This window comes from Carettochelys insculpta, chromosome 1, assembly GCF_033958435.1.
Source record: "Carettochelys insculpta isolate YL-2023 chromosome 1, ASM3395843v1, whole genome shotgun sequence".
NCBI classification, from domain to species: domain Eukaryota; kingdom Metazoa; phylum Chordata; order Testudines; family Carettochelyidae; genus Carettochelys; species Carettochelys insculpta.
The window spans coordinates 284,203,138-284,222,690 of NC_134137.1; the positions used below are offsets into that span (position 1 = coordinate 284,203,138).

The 19,553-nt window shown below is 45.0% G+C and overlaps 1 protein-coding gene across 1 annotated transcript; it reads left to right on the forward strand.

Annotated features, from left to right (window-relative positions):
- The first annotated feature begins 6,447 nt into the window (after positions 1 to 6,447).
- SMIM45 (small integral membrane protein 45) lies at positions 6,448 to 16,581 on the forward strand. Its single transcript, XM_074983920.1, has 3 exons — positions 6,448 to 6,599; positions 11,963 to 12,037; positions 12,493 to 16,581. Exon 3 carries the CDS (start codon positions 12,498 to 12,500, stop codon positions 12,702 to 12,704), a length of 207 nt encoding a protein of 68 aa, XP_074840021.1. The 5' UTR covers positions 6,448 to 6,599; positions 11,963 to 12,037; positions 12,493 to 12,497; the 3' UTR covers positions 12,705 to 16,581.
- The last annotated feature ends 2,972 nt before the right edge of the window (positions 16,582 to 19,553 follow it).

The window sequence follows — 19,553 nt, forward strand, 5'->3', positions numbered from 1 at the left end:
TTGTTACTTGACTGCACTGACCGCAGGTCTGGTGCACCAGTTCCATCCAGAGAGAGCTTGAGTCTTGTGCAGTTAGGTTTGTTCTTTCTGGGCTTGAGTCGCTGTGTGAGCTTTAACTATAACAGCTTATAATAGGGAGTACAGTGTGGAACTATGCTGGAAGGGGCTAAGAAGGCTAGAGAATTATGTCCTGGGCTAATGAAAACAGGTTGGACACACTTGCAAGCCAGACCTCTCTCTATCCTCTACTGAGTGCTCAGAAGGGAGGTAGGGTAGATATAGTGGGTAATGGAGACTGACATCATATAGCTTGGATACCTGTTTTGATCCTGACAAAGTCAGATGTCTCTGCTCCTTGCCAGCACTCTGCAAATTACAGGTGAAGCAGAAGAGAATATGTATGGTTCCTGTCAGATTCAGCTGGAAGGGCAATCCAGGACAGGCATATTCCAAGGGTTCCAGGCAGGCAAAGCATTAAATAACCAGAGGCTGCTATTTTGGGGTGGAGTGAGAAGACAAAGGTTCCTTTGTGTGCTGAAGAAACGAAAGTGTGCTAAAAGAAGTAGCGCCAAGTCAATTAGAAAAATTATACTCTTCCTCCACCACCACCCCAGCCTGCTCCTTCCCTCCCCTTCTGTTTATGCTGAAGGAGAGAGAGAGAGAGAGAGAGAGTCCTAGCTAGGGATGAGGTCATTACACAGTATGAGACACACTTACTGGCTCCATACATCCATAATGTGACACATGGGTCTCAGTCTTTTGAGAGTGGCAGTGCTGATTAGCCATTTTATTCCAGTTTATCTTGCTTCCATAGTTATTTCACTATCCATACTGTGCATTTTTACTCCTTCATTACCTTGGAATCTGAATACATCTGCACCAGCACTTCAGCACACCACTCTGTATATCTGAGAGCTCCTCCCGTGTTTGTGTGAGAACAGAAGAGATCTAATAATGGCTAAATTTCCCATCCAATTTCCATTTTTATTCAGTGTTGGGATGTCCCTTCAGAGATTCCCTGAACTGGGATCTCAACCCTACCTTCTTGGTAAGAGGAATTTATTCTCCATTCTCCGTGTTTGCTCATTTCTGTGCCCCATCCCCACATTTTAAGAGAGGAGACTCACCGTCCTTAGCTTCCCATGTACACGTTAATTAAGGGCACTTCACAAGTGCGCCATAATCCTCTGCTATGACTGCCAAACAGTACACAGCAGTGGCATTCTTCCTTAATCCTGCGGCTGCTTTGTAGTTTATTACTGAAACATGAGCTACACAATCTGGGGCACTGGAGGAAGGGGGTAAATCAAATTCTTGAATAATAGTTATGACTATCACAAAGAGGTCAGACAAAAGCAATTTTTTTTGACTGAGGGAAGAGTGGCGTCACAGAACAATCATTTCACCGTGTACCTATTTCCAGGGGTCTGGAGAGAGGTAAAGTTCACTCCACGGGTGTAAATGATAGCAGGAGAGAAAATGCAATGAAGTATCAGTTCTGCTAGGAATACTGGCTGACTAGGAAGAGGAGAGCTGGCAAGGAGGGGGAGTGACTTGTATATAACTGTCCAGGTTTCTCAAATTCATTTCGTTGTTTAAAATAATAAGTGCCTCCAGAAGGCAGATCACTCCACTTAACTACTGGCATATTTGATGTGTGATATGCTGATGCATGCACAGAGTTAGCCACTCCATGGGGAAATCAATTATGCTGAAACCATTGGTACTGAAGGGCAAGTATTTTCATGACTCATGCTGGAGCTCCACATGCTTGTAAATTACAAGCTCATCTAGTTTTGTAAACCGGCACCCCCCTGCTAATGTTGCTAACTGATTTTGGGCTTGGGCAACTGGATTTAGTTTGCATGGCTTGTTACCTTAGCTCTGCAAATGTAGACAAGGGATATAAAATCCCATTTAATTAGTTAACCTGGTAAATGCTAAGTTTACTCAGTTAACTGATTAAATGGGAGAGAGGAGTGTCCGGTGGGGCTACTCCAGCCTGACTTGGGCAGACCTCTATCCACTATGGGCATGGGCTGCCCTGGCTGGGCTGAAGTGTCCCAGGTCACCAAGGACTGGGACTAGAGCCTGTGCTCACAACACTTCCTGGCTGCTCCAGGATGAGGGCTGCTCTGGCTCTGCTGGAATGCCCCCTGTCCTCCATCCACCTGCAGTGTGTTCCACAGGGCTGGAGCAGCTCAGCTAGGACGAAGCTTACCAATTAACCATTAACATCCCTAATATGGGCGATGCCATCCTGTTCCTGAAGACAATACATGCTACTCAGTCTGAAAATTGAAGAAGTTATAGGACATCTTGGCTAACCACATTTTCTTCATCTTTTTCACCATAAAACTGAGGTACCATTCTAGCACGATATGAATTAATCTTTACCAAACCCAGCCTATGGGAAACACATCAGCATGTTTTCACCTAGTTTTCTTTAGGACACTGGATATTTTATTTTCCTTAGGCCAATGAGGCAAAGCGGCGTTATCTAGCAGCATGAATGCAATGAGAGAACTGACTCCTTTGCTAATACCAGAAGTAAAAATTATAGGGCCAGATTCTTGGTGGCTCCTATGCCTCTGTCTCTAGAACCCATAGTATGATGATCTCTAGGAATCTTCAATTGTTCCTTGAAAGTTTCTTGGGGACCATAGTCAACTAGTGCAGGTTAGAGAAACCCCCAATCCAAAGCTTGGCTGGGCAGCTGCTTTTATATAAGTTTTAAATGCACATTGTTGCCTACTGTGGGACCTCGGTCTTTCATTTCTCCATGTCTGGGATTCCCCCATCGTAAAATTGGGAAAAGGATACAGATCTCCTTTGTAAATTGGTATTATAGTCCCAAACAAATTCTAGTGCACAGTATTGAATGATTTATTAATATATAGAACCTGATTCACTACTGTCCCACCCTAGTTTTACACTGAAATGAATGGTCTTACATTAGTGCAAAACTGGAGTAACAGTGGTGAATCAGGCCCATGTTCTTTTCTGGAAATCAGAGAAACTACAGCCCTACTATCCTTTTTAGTTTCATGGTCATTCACCAATGTTTTAGTACTTAATAACAAGTTAAAGCATTTCTGTGCTGTCAAACAGTATACAGTGATCAGTGTCTGGTGCTGTCTTATGCACAGTAGTTTTATAATAAACTGCACAGTATCCTCAGCATTCTTTCGCCAATGTGACCTAGCGATCAGCTGTTCCAAGATTCCAGTCTTTTAAAGAAGCATGCAGCACTCTGGTGCTTACAAACAAACCTCCTGGAAATGTTTTAATTTCTTTTCTATGATTATGGTTTGTTTAACAGTAAATGGGTTTGGAATTGCTTACTGCCAAATAAACATGCACTTTGGTCATATGAACATTTATTTTCTCTCCACAGCAAAGGTTAGCGTAAAGTCATTTGTATGGGTTAAAGCAAGCACTCTTTTAGTTTAGGGCAACTAATAAATGATAAAATAACTGCCATACAAGTGCTTCAGCTAGGAATAGCTCAAAGCAGTAGGCTCCTGCCATTTTCTTTATATCCGTCAGGGACTTGGAGCATGTTTTCCCTTCTAGCTGTTCTGTCAAGTGTGCTTTGTAACTCCCCATATTAATATTTGCTCTGGGAACATAATATCCCTTCAAAATGACAATACAATTTTTGTTTTATCTATCTTTTGTGGTGCCCTTTGGTTAGTGTAGACTCCATTTGTTTTTCTTCCTAACATGGTCAAAATATGCTTTTTTGATTTATTTCCACTATAACTTGGTTAGTGAGGAGATAACAATCCAAATGGTCGACTAGGTATGAAAGTTCTCTTCAGTTATGTTAAAGTTAAGGGCCTCAACTGCATGAAACGTTTAAAGAGTCCTTTCTGGAAAGACAATGTACTCTCGTATGCAGCCAGTCTTTTTTGGAACAAATAAGAAAGGCTTCCATGCTAACTAGATTCCCCCTTGTGTATTACAGAGTCACAAATACCTACTTAGAATTTCTAAAATAATGTTTATTTTTACTAAACAGACAAATTCAGCAAAACATGAAGGAAATCAGATAGCTTCTCAAGCAGTTCTGACTGTTCTCAGCATAGGGCTGGCTCTAGCGCAGTTAGATACAGACACAGGCTACAATATTAGCTCCTACAATGTATTACTTTTCAGCATTCTGAACTCCAGCCAACAGGAGCAAAACCACTCCACATGGACTCTTTTGCAGGCCATGCACATGTGTTCTGAATCCAGTAACTCTTTAGTTGCTGAATTACAGTATTGTGGAAAGTTCACATCTAAACATTGCTCCCCCACTCCTGGGAATCCGAAGTATTCTTGAGCCAAATAAATTCAGCTCATTTGGAATGAAACCAATGGAGGAATGTTCTGAATCAAAGCGATCTAGAGAGGCAGAAGCAATTTAGAGGGTAAAGTGTGTTTTCTCTCAGTCAGCTGGCACCAAGCAGCAGTGAGTTGAGTGGGGAACAATCACAGATAAATCACAAAAATGAGGAGGTGATGTAGCACCTTAGACACTGTTTTAACAGGAGCGCTAACTTAGACTTACACCATAATGTACTGTGAACTGCTATCTACTGTATATTTATTATTACTCAAATTCACTTTATAGGTACTAAGTTACATGTATCAAGTAACAGCATTTTAAATGAGAAAGTACAGTGTGTTACAACATAGTACAGTGCCACTGTTATATGGCCTTTTAAGTTTCCAGACTCTGTAGGACCAGAGTTTGGAGAAAACTTTAGTTATATCTTCAGAAATCCTCTTGTTCAATCTTAGTTTACTCTTTTACATTCAAAGGTAAATAAAAATGTGTATTTCTTGACCTAATGTTTTGGCTACTTAATTAAACAATTAACCCTTACCTACTCTACAGTTTTCCTGTCCCTTCACTTTGTATAACTTAAGATGCTGTTTGGATAGCTTTAATTTGAACAGTCATTCTTCTTAATTTCCATACAGCTTACTTCTTTATTCTTAAATTTTTCTCTGTAGTTACTTTTATGACAGATTATTTTCTTCACATTTCACTCTTGCTTTACTTCTGTTTTCTAATAATTTCTTAGATTCTTCTTTCTAGTTATATTTCTCTTCTTTACCTGTACTATTCTTCCTTTGTTTTCTTTTGCCCTTATATTAGTACTGCCTTTCCTCTTTCTAGGTAGTGTTCCTTTTGTAGCTATCCCTACTTTTCTTATGATCTCTCTTATCCCTCCTGCCCTAAACTGGGCTTTCTCCCTTTCAGCTCTGTTCCTGCTGTGCCTTTGATGATACAAGTCATTCCACAAGGTCCCTACCTATTGACTCAACTTTTTGCACCCCTTCTTTTCTGGTACCCCTTGCTGGTTTGCTTGCTACTGGCCTCTCTCTGTATTCTTTTCCTCTCCCCTCCACTCTAACGATGGGCAGCCTAGTTCCAGACTCCACCAGGTGCTTCTATTGGTGCCTCTTTGGCCTGCTCACAGAAATGATCTGTAGAGGGGGAAGCTGCTGCCTACTCCATCCGTTGCTCTTTAGACCCAATTTCCTACAATGCAGGGGCAGTATCACTTGTGTAGCTCTGACTTCAGAGCTAGAGTTGCAGCCATTTCTACATATTCAGCTCCCAGACCTCACTGAGCACCTTAGCTATGCCTTAAAGGAGACACCCACCACAGTTCACCTTTCTGAGTCTGTAGATCCCTTTGCTTAGCACTGGTTGGATTTGTGTTGGCAAAAGATATATAAGTAAATTAGCTTTTTGAGCAAAATAAACCTTTATGGAAATTATTCATTCTGCTACTTTCCCTGATTTTTCACTGAACGACTGGAGACTAAAACTCAGTCATTGGCAGAGTCAGAGCAGTAGTATTAGTCTTAAAAACATTGTTTATTTTACTAAAATTATTTTTTAAACAAAAGGGCTCTTCGAGCGAGTTTGCAGCTTTATTTCTTTTTCTTTGCTAAAAATTAGTTATTTGCATACAATGAACGCCCAGGCCTTTTCCCGCCTAGCTGTACTCGGCATGAACGGTTGCAGCGAGTGGGCTCTCTGCATGGGAAGAGCTGCTAGCCAAGCTCAGGCCCTGCCTCAGTTTCCACACCTAACCAAGCCCTCTCGGCTACCAGCCTCTGGGGGAGCGACGAGCTCCTGCGTTCCACCCTCCACAGAGCGGTTCCGCCCGCTCCGGAGCTCGTGGGGCTGCACAGATCCCCGGCTCGGCGCATCCTCCCTCACTTGCTCAGTACCACGTGCGCCGTCCCGCGCCCCATCTCGTTGCCACGGCAACAGCAGAGCCCACACCTCTGCGGCGTTGCGATTGGTCCGGGAGGGTTCGGCCCCGCTCGGGCGGGGGGTGGAGCGGCGTCCGGCAGGGCGCCTCGCAGGTTGCTGGGCTGAACTGGACTGGACTGGACTGGACTGTGGGGGAGCTTGTCCGGCGCGCGTCGCTGTCACGCGCCCCGCCCCGCTTCGCTCCTGCCGCTCCCCCCTCCCGCCCGGGGGTCCGGCTCCGAGCAGCGGCGTCAGGCGCGGGGGGCGCTCGAGGGCGGAAGGCTTGTCCGCGCGCTGCCTGGAGACCACGCGCCAGCCCCGCCCGCGGAGCCCGGTAGGTGGCGCGCCCTGGGTCCGCCCTTGGCTGGAGGTTGCATCGCGTGTGTCCCCCACCCCAGGTCCTTGGGATCCAACGCTTCTCCTGGCCGGCGCTCCCCAGCAGGGCGCTGCGGCCGAGCGAGCTCCCGCCCGGTCCCTCCTCCCTCCCCTGCCCGGGTGGGTTTCGGCCCTTTTGCCACCTTCGTAGCCTGGGCGGAGCACAGCGTATCCGTCTGCAGAAGAGCTGCCGCGGGGCTGGGGTCCGGCCCGGAGCATCCTGCACTTTTCAAAGGCGGTGAGGGAGGACGGAATCGCCGGTACTGAAATCTCAGTTGACCTAGACGAGTTTTCCCCACCTTAACATAGGCACGAACCTGACAGTAGTGGAGGGCGGGATCCAGAACATGTTAGCAGGGTAGGGGTTCAAGTGTGCTCAAGGGCAGCAGAGTAAAGGGTGTACAACCCACCTCTTGTGCAGTCCTAACAGGTGCTCTTTGGGTCTTCCTCTCCAACCTGTTCATTTCATTGACAGAAACAAGAGCTGACTGCCCAGCAGGTGCATTGCTGTGGGAGAGGGATCTGGGTTCTAATGTGCCTCACATACTGGCCAAAATATGTCCACCCAGCATTCTTCATTTGGGATGTCAAAGGGAGACAAAGGCAAAGCCAGGGTGGAGTTTGACTGGGGACTGATGATAGGTGAGGTCTGCAGGTCACAGGAGAAGCATAAATAGAGAACCCGTGTCATTTTTACTGCCACTTTTTGGACTATCACTTCACTTTCAGATTATGAAAGTGGATGAGAAGTGGGAAGGAAATCGATCATGCAGTCAGCTTTCCTCCACCACCTTCCAGAGTTCAGCAGTAGTTACAGGTTCATTTCCCTTCCCTCTTCCATCCTTTCCTCTGCCCATTGTTGTCACTTTTCAAATATCCTTTACATTATCCATGATTTTATCATGTCATTTCCTCTGACATCTTTGGAAGTTGATCTTGTCAGTTTTGACCCAACTCTGCTTGGTATGTGCCAAGGTGGAAAAAGCAGGACATTTGTTGTGCATGGGTAACAGGAATTTAATTGGCATAACGAGCCTTTGGAAAAGCAGATGCTACTGGTAGAAAGTGGATAAACTGGCATATAAATTAAATGATCTTCAGGTCCCACCCTGACCTATGTTTCCTCACAGACTGGTTCATTATCTGACCACTTATCTCTCTGCCATCCTTCATCACAAGACTCAGAGTGAATTATGTTCCATTTTTACATGTAAATTTCCCATCCCACACAAAACTGCTGTTATGTGTGTTTTTAATTTACTCATGTAAGTTGTCCGGAAATGAAGCAGATATACAGACTGCCTGTTTAATTCGAGGGTCTGAGGAGGAAGTCATATCTCATGTCACTGAAAAGTTCTCCCTGTAGTTGATTAAGAGGGATATTGTGAGGCTCAGTCAGGAGGATAGTGGACATGAGGAAAGGGGAGCCAGGAATCAAGTGAGAGGAAGGGCAAAATGCTCAAGGACTTGACAAGGAGATGCGGATGGCAGGGAGGCAGCAGAAATGTTGAGTTGTAGGAACGTGACTGAAGAAGAAAGGCAGGATTGAAATCCACCAATGCATCCCTCAGAATGTAGCACAAACCCACCTGATCCTTCTCCCCAGGCTCTGGAAAATTGGCAAACTTCCACAATGCTGGTCAATGAGATTGGGGAAGGAGATTCCTTGCCAGCTTCAGACCTGGCAATTTATTGTTTATCCCGGTGCATATGAGTGAGAATCACTGGTTGTTTGATATCTTGTCCTGTGAATCTGTGGTGATAGAAAACATATTTGGTAGGATTGAAATGAATGTCATGTTCACTCTTTCACTTCCTGCTAAATTACTTTGTGCTAGCAGGAGGGGAGAGTGATCTTGATAGTTGAGGGAAATCAGCTGACAGGTTGGGTGGAGGAAAAGCCATCCCACACACCCATTCTTATGCAAATTTGATTTAGTTGATTGCTCTAGTATAAAAAAATCAACAAGAACTATATGAAATCCACCAATATGGTACCAAATTAGCTAAAAGACTTAGTATGTCTTAGAAATCAGAGATGGAAGCAATCTGTTAGGTCAGAGCCTGTCCATTCTGCCACTGTGGCTTATGTAGAATTGTTCCATAGAGAGAGTCCTTTTTTCAGGGCACTGTCCAGTGTCAGGGTTTTCATCACGTGGCTTGGGAAATGATGCAGTAATCGAGTCTCGCAGGGAAGTGTTCCCTGTAAGCTGTGTGCTTGGGTGGCTGCCCAGGGGAGATTCAGATGTCATCCAGATGATTAGGAGAGAGCTCACAGCTAGCAGTATGTGTTTCTGTTGGTGGTGCACACCCACATATACCTAGGTGCGCACAGTAAAATTTGTTCCACCCCAAGTGGAAAAAATAGGGGGAACACTGCTGCAGAGGTCCCTGTTGCGAAAAGATTTATTGATCTCTCTCTTAATTTCCCCCCTTAGCTCTGATATAGCCTGTCGCTCTTTGCCATATTGCTGGATCATCCTCAATACTTTCTCTCCCTTCTTACTGTTTACACCCTTCAGATTTCATTTTCTTGCAGCCTTTTCATAGTTAAGAAGGCATTTGCTTTCCTTAATATTATGTTGTATATATGTTTTAATAAAGTGGGTTCCTGGATGACTGGCAGTCATAGCCAGCTGAGTCAGCAACTTTGGGATATCAGGAAGGAATTCTCAGAAATTCTTTGATTAGATCCCATTAGCACAGTACACCATTTGCTTTAAGTATACTATCTCACATGCATAAGATCACTGAATAGGTCTAGGAAGAGATTCAAAGGGAAATTACAGAACAGCACAAGAGGAGCGATTCCCATCCACTTATCAGTTGGGGTGGTGGTGGGAAGGTTTGACTGCTAGCTTTCCGGGTTTGGTACACAAAACAATATAAAACAATGAGTCCTGTGGCACCTTGAAGACTAACAGATTTATATGGGCATAAGCTTTCATGGGCTGGAACCCACTTTGTCGGATGCATACAACAGAAATTTCAGTTTGGCAGGTGTATAAACATATGCAAATATGGGAGTGTTGCATTACTACGCAGAGGCCAAGTGCTAACGAGGTCATTCAGTTGGCTTGGATGGGGCCCACTTCTGTCTTTGCATGTGCACGTATACCGGCCAAACTGAAGTTTCCATTTCGTGCATCTGATGAAGTGGGTTCCAGCCCATGTGAGCTTATGCCCAAGTACTTTTGTTAGTCTTTAAGGTGCCACAGGACTCCTTGTTGTGTTTGCTGACACAGACCAGCACAGCTACTCCTCTGAAACTTGTCAGAACAAGACAAGTATCTCATGTTATATCTCTAGTCCCAGAGTTCTGTTCATTTCGGGTACAAACACTGCAATGTGGTATCACAGGGCATGTGCTATATCTGCTTTGCCCCAGCACAAACATGAAAATAGAGCTTGCCCACAAATGTAAGAATATTATGGGCTAGGAAGAGGGACTGCATCACACATGGTAGGGAGGTAGGGACAGCACAGTAACAGCACCAGAAGTTAATGTGACAAGTCTCCCTCCCTCCCTACCCTTGACCAATCCTGGAAAGAGCTGAGGAGGAGGACAGAGAGAAACTGCTCTTTGCGTAGTAATATAGCCTGTAGAATAATCAGACTCGCTCTTTGATGGGACTGTCACAGGGTCAGGGTAATTCCACCTGCATTCTCTGCTCTGTGATCCACTCAAGGAGTGCCCAGTAAGGTCTTCAGCCATCAACTGTCTATGGCAGGGATCCTTGTCCCACTGCAATTGTCCCCCTGGGGAATTTAAAGCTGCCCAGCTCCTACCTCTCCCGCTGTTATCTGCAGCAAGCCAGACTGCCTGAAGCTAGTGCCTATGCATTGCTTTCAGTCCTTGAGGGTTTTATGACCAGTGTGTAGCCAGCATTTGAGGGTGAGGAGGGATAGCTCAGTGGGTAGAGCATTGGCCTTGTAAACCCAGGTTTGTGCATTCAGTCCTTGAGGAGGCCCTTTCAAGGTTCTAGGGCAGGTTAGATTAAAACTAATCTGTGAGGGCGGGTGATAGGCTCTGCTGTGAGTGCAGGGTCTGGACTCAGTGACCTCTCAAGGTCCCTTCCAGCTCTATGAGACATGTATGTCTCCATGTTTCAGCAGTCATTAAGTTACCACACAATTATGTCTAAGTAAGCACAATTATTCTTGAAGTGGAAGCAGTACACAGAAGACATAAGGAAACAATACATTGATTTCAACACACACTAAACTTGCCAGGAGTCACACGTCAGTCTTAAGGCGCATTAATAGCCAAAAGTCTTTCTAACCTTTCCACAATAATTGCCCCCACCTACCCACCCCCGGTGCACAAAAAGTCTTGTCTGTCTGTTTGCTGGTTCTCAAAGAAGGCCCTGGGTCAGTTCAAAACTGCCTTGTACCAAAAGCCCTTAGTCTGCTAGAGCTTGGAAAACCCAGCTTGAAGCAGTATCTTCCAACCACTCCAGGGAGTGGCAGCCCTCTAGAGCTGATTTGACTCAGTGACTTGCCTTAATCAACACCCCTCCCACAGAGACACACAAACACTGGTTCTAGCGTCAGGAGAAGCTGTTGGTAGCCTTCCCCTATGGAGCGGAGCAGAATCTTACATAACCATTCATAAAGTGCTTTCGAAAATCTCACTCTAAATAGGTCTCCACTGTGATTTCTGTCTCACAGCAGGTGTTTTCTGTGCTTGCCTTGCTTTCTGAGCCTCTGCTCCTGCACTTGAGGATTTTTGTTCTGCTCACCCAAAAGAATGATGATCAGAATTGAAAACTAAACCAAAAATCTCCTCTACAGTATTCAGAATTGGCATGTGCAGGTGCAATTCCTGTTGTCTTGGTTGGGGGGTCTTGTATGTGAGAAGCACTTTGACAAGAGCAGGAGACTGGGAGTCAGCAAACCTGGTTCTGTCCCTGTTTCTGACACAGATGTTCTGTATGACTTTGACCAAATCACCTGTCTATAAATTTGCTTTAAATAAGGAGAATAATATTTGCTTGCCTTGTAGAGGGCCCCTTGAGAATGGCTTTATTGCTGTATGTAAAATGCTTTGTGGTGTGAAGTGTGAAAGTTTCTCAACTGATAGTGCTGGAGAATGGGTCCCCTCGTTATGTACGCATCAGACATAGTACAAGCCATGGCCATGCAAACCTTCCCCTCTTTCACCAAGAGCCTCATCTCTCACGTGAATGTGGCAGCTCTGATGTGAAGGGGAGATTTTGGTCTCCTTAATCCATTCAGCTCTGGGTCTCTCTGTTGAGGCGAACAAGGCACAGTTAATGCCAGTAGTGTTGGATAAGCTGAGTGCTTGTTTGCTTCTCTTAGGGCTTTTCTGGTTTGAAAAGGGAACATCACAAGCAACACAAGAGTGACGTGTGATAAGAAAAGTCAGCTCTTGAAGTAAGTCACTTTTTACGGTTTCTTACACAAACAGATTTCACATTAGTTTAGGTTCATTGCAGCCAGCAAATAATCTGAAACCGGAGACCCGAGTGAAATGAAAAGCAGAAGTTATAAACATGAATATGTTGGTGAGATTTAAAAAAAAAATCTATCACACCACCTATTGCTCTTTCAATGCCTTTGTTTATAGATGCTGGGGAAACTTGAGAACTCTCCCTGTGCTTAACCAGGGCAGAGCACGGCATAATTGGCGCAGAACCTTGCAAAGTGAGCCAAAGCGGGGTACTGAAGGGCAGCACTATGCATTAAAAAAGAGCAAAGCTGTGCTCTAAACTGGATGGGGGAGGGCTGTAAAGAAGGATGGAGTGGCCTGGGTCCCATTAGTTAGAGACTCTGCCATGTCTGCTTATCACCTTCATCAATCTGTGTCTACTTCCTTCCACCTTTTCCAGCCACCATGCCGCACTTCTTGGATTGGTTCGTGCCAGTTTATCTGATGATCTCCATTCTCATCTTGGTGGGCTTCGGAGCTTGCATTTACTACTTTGAACCAGGCCTGCAGGAGGCCCACAAGTGGCGGACACAGAGGCCAATCATGGAACGAGATCTTCGGAAAACGTTGATGATACGGGATAACCTGGCCTTTGGAGTGCCTGAGGTCTAGCATTCTACATGTGAGGAGTTTCTAGCAAAACAGCCAAACAGATTCTTTTTCTGGATGAGTCCTGGCTAACAAGGCTTGGTCCAGATGCACATTTCTCCTCACACAGGAGGGAATCTTCTCCTGTCTGGTGACTGAAATAGGGTGGTTTCACTCTAGATCTGTGTTAATCACCAGAATTACCTCTTTCTTTTCCTTCCTCTCCATTTCTAAGGCAGAGTTTGTGAGCCTCTGTTAACTCAGGGCTTTCAGGTCTCCCTACACAAGATGGTCATAATTCAGCAAAGGATCTCCTGCACCCTTCCATGACCTGGATTTGTGGCTCCATCAAAGGTAAAAATCTTTGATATTCAATATCCAGTGGAGGATACAGGCACCTACACATCACCTTTTCAAAAAATCTTAGGGGTACCAGAAGATCACACACAGACCTGATATGAAACATGGATCCTTTTACTGCTAGTTCACTGGGTTAAATCCAGCCAGATTTGATAGGGTATGGAAGGTGGTGTCATTGGATGCTTCTTTGATGACTTATGCAAAATGAATTTGGTGGGTCTTAGCCCAGTTCTTCATGGACAACTGTGCAAGTCATCGCAGAGATCACCAGTGCCAATGATATGAGTCTCAGAGAGGCCAAGGACTGAATGAGCCATGGAGAGTGAACTCCCATCTCACCCTTAGCAGTGATCTTCCCAGCTCAGGAGTGAAATGCACAAGAAGGAGCAATGGGGGTGAAGGTTGCTTTACTGATGCCCATGTTGTACCTGTGAGGGGAGATAGGGGACTTTGGTCTCCAGAGCTGTCAATCTGGCTCTTTCATGAGCGTTAAATTCACGCAAAATTTTCAGCTGAAGCAGGCTGTGTGGGTCTCTTGTACCTCTCCTTGAATCAGGGCTCTGGATTTATTGCATAGGTCTCAACCGATCCATTACTAGCCGTTGGATCTTCTGCACCTGACCATAAGCATGGGGTCAAGGGTCCTTTATTACAAATATTTGCACTCCCTCAGTCCTCTGTTCTACAGTGTTTTTTTAAATGGATCCGTTAGTGCATCAGTTCTGTTGCTGTTCCCTCTTGTCTGTTCTCAACACTGAAAACTGTGAAATGCTCCTTGGAGAGCCCTTCACTGTGAGTCTCCAGTAAGGGACACTGTACCAGACAGGTGGATATTGGGCACTGTTAATGACCCTGTTATCTGGATCCCACCTGTGTACTGTCCACCATATAATATGAATATGTACACTGTATTTGCACTTTTCTCGCTTCTTCCCTAGGGCTGATTTGCTAACAAAGTACTATAAGAAAATGTGACTCCAAGGGAGAGTGGAAAGCCATGTTCAAATCATAGCTGATAACACTGGCCCAGCTCAGAGCCAACGACATGAATATGCTGCAGCAGGTACCACTGTACCACACCTGCTTAGATCTATGTCACGACACTGGCCCTTGTACTATGGTACTTTGTATATCTGCAGACCCTTCATAGCCCTGACTGTTTCTCCTTTGCTATTTTAACATGCCCTGTTGTCCTCACTTCTTTACACCGTGCATGAGAAAACTCCTGGCTGGAACAATTACCTACATTCCATACAGAGCCACTGTCCTGTGGCACGGCTGTTCTGTGGTCAGTGCATTCCCTACCAGGGCAGCACAGCCACAGCCACGGTCACCGTTGCCCAGTCAGTCACCCTTCTGCTGTGGCACAGAACCGGCTGCCCTACTGCGCACACCCGTACATTCCGTACCACCTGCACGCCCAGAGTGCTGCTGGTCTGTAGGCACTGTAGTCCGTTCCATGCCATCGGGCTGCCCTTGGTGCTTGTTCAGTGCCACACCCCCTGATGGCTCCACTGGGTAGCGGGAGCCAGTAGATGCAGGGATGCAGGCAGGCTCTCCCCCGTCACGACTCCTGGATCAGCTCACAGTGTGTCATCCGTAGGATGAGAGCTTTGCAGGCAGCGATAGTTCTCACTGGAAACTGCTGACAGAGCTTTTCATCCGTTGCTGAATGAAGGGTGGAGAGCGTATTAGGTCACTTTAAGCGAGTGACTTGTCATTGGGAGGTTGCTTGGGGGATAACATTTAAGTTAGCTGTGATGGGTTTGGTACTTATAGAAACAGTCACATCACCTGACAGACATCATTGGCCTTTATGGGCCATTGTCAGATAAAGCATCATCGCCTAGGCCGAGGTCCCTTCCTAGGTCTGTCAGGCTTCTCACCTGTGGGACAGTTGAGTCACCAGGTTCAAAGTGGTCTGGATGCAGGGGTCAGAACCTGGGCTGTGATTTAGGAAGGTACTGAAGCATGTGCCTGTATTTCAGTGCACGAGTTGTCCTATGTGCTAGTACCTAGCTGCCTCAAAGCCATAAAGGAGCACATGTCACGGTGCAGCATCAGTGTGTCATCCAGTGATGATTTTGTCCCTCAGTATGAATGCCAATAAATGGCAGCCCTCAGTCTCATTGACAATATCTGTTACCCAATGGTCACTCAAAGTAGTAAAGCCATAGTCCCTGAGCATTAGCTTAGAGACCTGCTTCTTGGGCCTTGACTGCTGTACCCTGGTGGCTAGGCCACTGAGGCAAATGGACCCTGCGCTGAGCAATGGGATAGCAATAGTAACCTTTGGACTAGAGGTCAAGAGCTCAGAGATCCAGTGAACAGGTTAAAATATCCCCCTAAGGCCAAGATTCCATGTTTAGAAAAGACTCGAGTGAAGGAGATCAGTCTCTAAGGGCTCCCACTGCTTCTCTTGGACAGAATCTCTGTTACTGTGTGTAAGGCAGTCATCCCACAGGTGCAGTCTGCCCACAAGAAGTGGCTGGGAGCCCGTTCGAGAACCCGCTTACAGTCAGGGATCTAACTGTTGCTCCTGAAAGGGTCAAGAAGGACCTGCCCTAGAAACTGCACCTCCCAGCTCTGGATAGATATACATTGTCAGGAAGTGATGGGGAGCTTGTACTGTGCTCCAGCTTTCTGAGGTAGGGAAGATAGAAGATCTCCAGGAGCATCACGAGCATGAACTCTACAATCGCTCTTGTGTTTCACCAGCAGAAAATTCACCTTCATAAACTAAGTCAAAAAATAAAAAGATATGAGTGATCGAGTCCTGTGCCAACGCTCTGTGGAATGTGGCAGGCAGCCTAGCTCTCTGGAACAGCTCCCACCTTCAGCATGTGGGGGAAGCCCTATCTGTGAGTGCTCACACTGGCTCGCAAAGGAATCCCCACAGACCCCACTCTCTAGGAAACAGAGCTACAGATTGATGGTAGAATAGGGACTGGGCCACTTGATCTGTCATTTTTCTCTCTGAACTCTCTGGGTCTCTTTCCTGTTCTGGGCCATTCCATGTGTATAGTCTCAAGTGTTTAAGTCCATGCCCACCACTGCCAAGCCCCGGATTAACTGGGGATGAAATGGAACAGAAAGAAAAGTGAATGAAAGTGAAAAGAAAATATTTCCCAACAGTGAATACATGTGGTCTTGGAATAGTCTCCCAAGAGAAGTGGTGAAAGAGCTGTTGCTTGGGACTTAAAGGTAGACAGGATTGGGCCTTTGAGACTACACTGTAGGGAACAATCCTTCCTGGGCAGCAGGAGGACCTATATGAGACATAGCAAATACCCTGCAATTTTTAACTTGTGTGACACCTCTCCCTGTTCATGTGGCTGATGCCCCAGTACTGTGAAGACCCCACCTTTAACCTCAGAGCTAAAATAGACACAAGCTCCAACACTGTTTTTGTGCAACGTGCGTTCTGCACTGTGTGGTCTTGGTGAAGTTAGCATTAACACTTAGGTGTTTTCCATTGTTACTTTGTGTTTATTCTCATTAGAGTCAAAAGTCTATATAATAAGTGTATGTAAATAAAACATTTAAAGTGATGTGAGTTTTCTGGTGCTTTATTATGCTGGGGCTTTCTTTTTAACATTTAGGGTTTTAAATTCTCTCTGGGGTTAAGATGGTTACCAAATGTGAAGTCATTGGAGGGGAGAATGTTATCCCACCCTATCCCTTCTCTGGAAGGCCTGCGTCCCACTTAATCCCTACAGGCCCTAAAAGAGATGAATATGGTGCATAGGCTTTCTAATGGCCCCATGCGCAAGAGGGATTTTCATCCTGAAAGCTTGGAGAAGGGGTCACTCAGAGAAGGTGTGTTGAATCCCTCATGATCATTCTCACATGATGTCAGGTGTGGGAATTGGTAGAACTCAGTCCTTCATCTTCTAGGCCTCCCACCATTTGCACATTTCCCAGTGATGCTAATGATAAGGATGTGTGCCTGAGCCAGGAGTAGAAAGCTCATATAGCTGAGAATCCCAATTGGATACAAAGGTATGAGAGCCATAGGTGGTACAAGAGGCTAAAGTATCAGGCAGGGAATTGGGAGCTCCCCAGCTCTGACTTCCCATATGGCCTTGGGCAAGTCACTTAATGTCTCATTTTCATCCTCTAGGCTGGTAGGATTAAGTTGATGGCTGTGTTATATGTCATAGCAGAGGTAATTTTCTCAGCTTCCAGTTGCATCTCAGAGAGTTGAGCCTGTGGCCTCAATGTCACAATCCTGTGGCCATTCTTAGTGTCTGAGCTCCTAGAACAGGTGTCTCCAGTGGGAGTTGACAGGGGGCAGCGATATTTGAATAATATTCCTGAGGGAGAAAGGAAAGGAAGCTGTATCTCTCCTCTAACATCAGGCTGTCGCAGCCCATTCAAGACACCAGGTAATGATGTGTGTAGTTTTATTTATTTAATGCAGGCCAAATCTTTAGCTTAATGGTTTTAATAATGGATGGCCTGAGTATATCTTGGCGTAATTAAGCAGGAGGAAAATTGATGACTGCCAGGAAATATTTGCTCACAGTGAATTATACCCAACGGGAGGTGGGAGTAGCCCCAGGGCTTGGAACATTTATAACTAAACAGGAAAAATCAGTGGAAAAGAAACTATAGGAGTGGGAAGAATGCTACACTGGCTGCAAGAGAAGGGTGGACTAGTTTATCTAATAAGTTGGGCAATGCAGGTCACTTGAAGAGAGAAGGATTCAGAAAACCAAACAAGGGCAAAGCCAGAAGGGAAGAACCATATGCTTATGGATAGGGAATATATTTAAAGTCAGGGCTGCCAGGATGTTCATGACCTACACAGCTGCACACACTGCTCTTCCTATAAAAAAAAGAGTATATCAACATGTGAAAAACAATATATGAACATAATAAATTGTTTACTTAGAAAACAGTGATTGGTCATGTTTTATCTCTGTCCTTACCTCTGCAGGTGCTGGGGTAATGTAAATCCAGTCATTCAATAATGAACAATCTAGCTTTCTCCATTCCAGTTGGAAATGGGTTACACTACAAGGAGAAGTCCTGTGACACCTTATAGACTAACAGATTTTTTGGATTATAAGCTTTCGTGGGCAAAGACCCACTTCGTCCGATGCATATCATGACAGGCATCTGATGAAGTGGGTCTTTGCCCGCCAAAGCTTATACTCCAAAAAATCTGTTAGTCTATAAGGTGCCACAGGACTTCTCGTCACTTTTGCAGATACAGACTAACCCACTGGCACTACAAGGAGTACATTTCTCTCCTTATTTTCCACATACTGAATCCTGGTGTGGGATCTGAAACATCCCTTGAGTTGGGCAGCCTCCAGGGAACTATGAATCACTATAACTTTAATTTGTTTGGCTATCCATTCAGAAGGCTTCAGCTGAGCATACATACCAATGGATTGCCAGGACATACTTTTGTCTCCTCATTTTATTTCTTCTTTTGTTTGTCTTTCTGTTTATCTAGCTTGACTTGTCTTCTGGGTTGACATTCTGGTCCACAAAAGATGAAATAAAAAGATTGCATTTTAAAAACAGGTCTGCAGTCCTACCAAGACAAGGCACAGTTGCCCTAGTCAAGTAAAGTGGGGAGTGGTCAGTGCTAGGACAAGTTACCTCCCAGATAAACAGAGGCCGTGGTGCTGATGATTCAGCAGGTACCACTGGACCAATGCTGTAGCAGGCTGCAGGGGGTGCTGTGCTGCTGGAAGTGCTGTATTCCCAGGGAGCCTTGGAATCAAGCTCCAAGACACTTGCCATTTTCGACAAAGAAAGAGTTACTAGCTCAGACGCCAGCCAAATTCCAGTGTGAGTAATTACAATCTGCCCACCTACAATCACTCCCAGGCAGTTACAGACAGAAAAGTTATTCTTCACTTCCCTTTCTAAAATCTTTATTATAACATTGTTGCACCCCCATGGCTGCACTGGTGGAGTGAACTCATGATTCCTGGGTAGATCATGGAAAGAACACTTTGGGACTCTTCCGAATAAGAGATGCCATGGTAACAATGAATAAAATATGACTGGAAATCTGAAAATTGTGTTTAGTCACGAAAAATTATTCTTTTTAAAACCTGAAACTTTTTCACTGTTTTTTACAGATTTTTATTGATACCAAAAATTGTGAAACTTACCCATTTTTCATTTCTCTCCCCTTCTCTTTCACCCTTTATTCCTGTTTGCCACTGAATTCAATAGAGTGAGTACTCTGCATCAGTGTTCCTTAAACTATGTTCCGTGGAACATTGGTGTTGCGTGACCAACTCCCAGGTGTGTCACAAGTATCTGACATTTTTTGATATCATACTCCGATTGTCTGTTACTAAATCCAGATACCATGTTACTTCTTCCTTGCTTTGATACCTGATTCAATTACTTCATTTTGGTTTTGCTGTATATGTTGCTAGATTTTTTTGTTGTTTTGGGGGATATTTTTTGTCCAACAACAATTTTTAAGATGTTCATAGGTTTTCAACATAAAAAATATTATTGTTTGGTGTTCCATGGTCT

Coding starts and splice junctions, on each gene's coding strand:
- SMIM45 (XM_074983920.1), top strand. CDS start 12,498: ATGCCGCACTTCTTGGATTGGTTCGTGCCAGTTTATCTGATGATCTCC.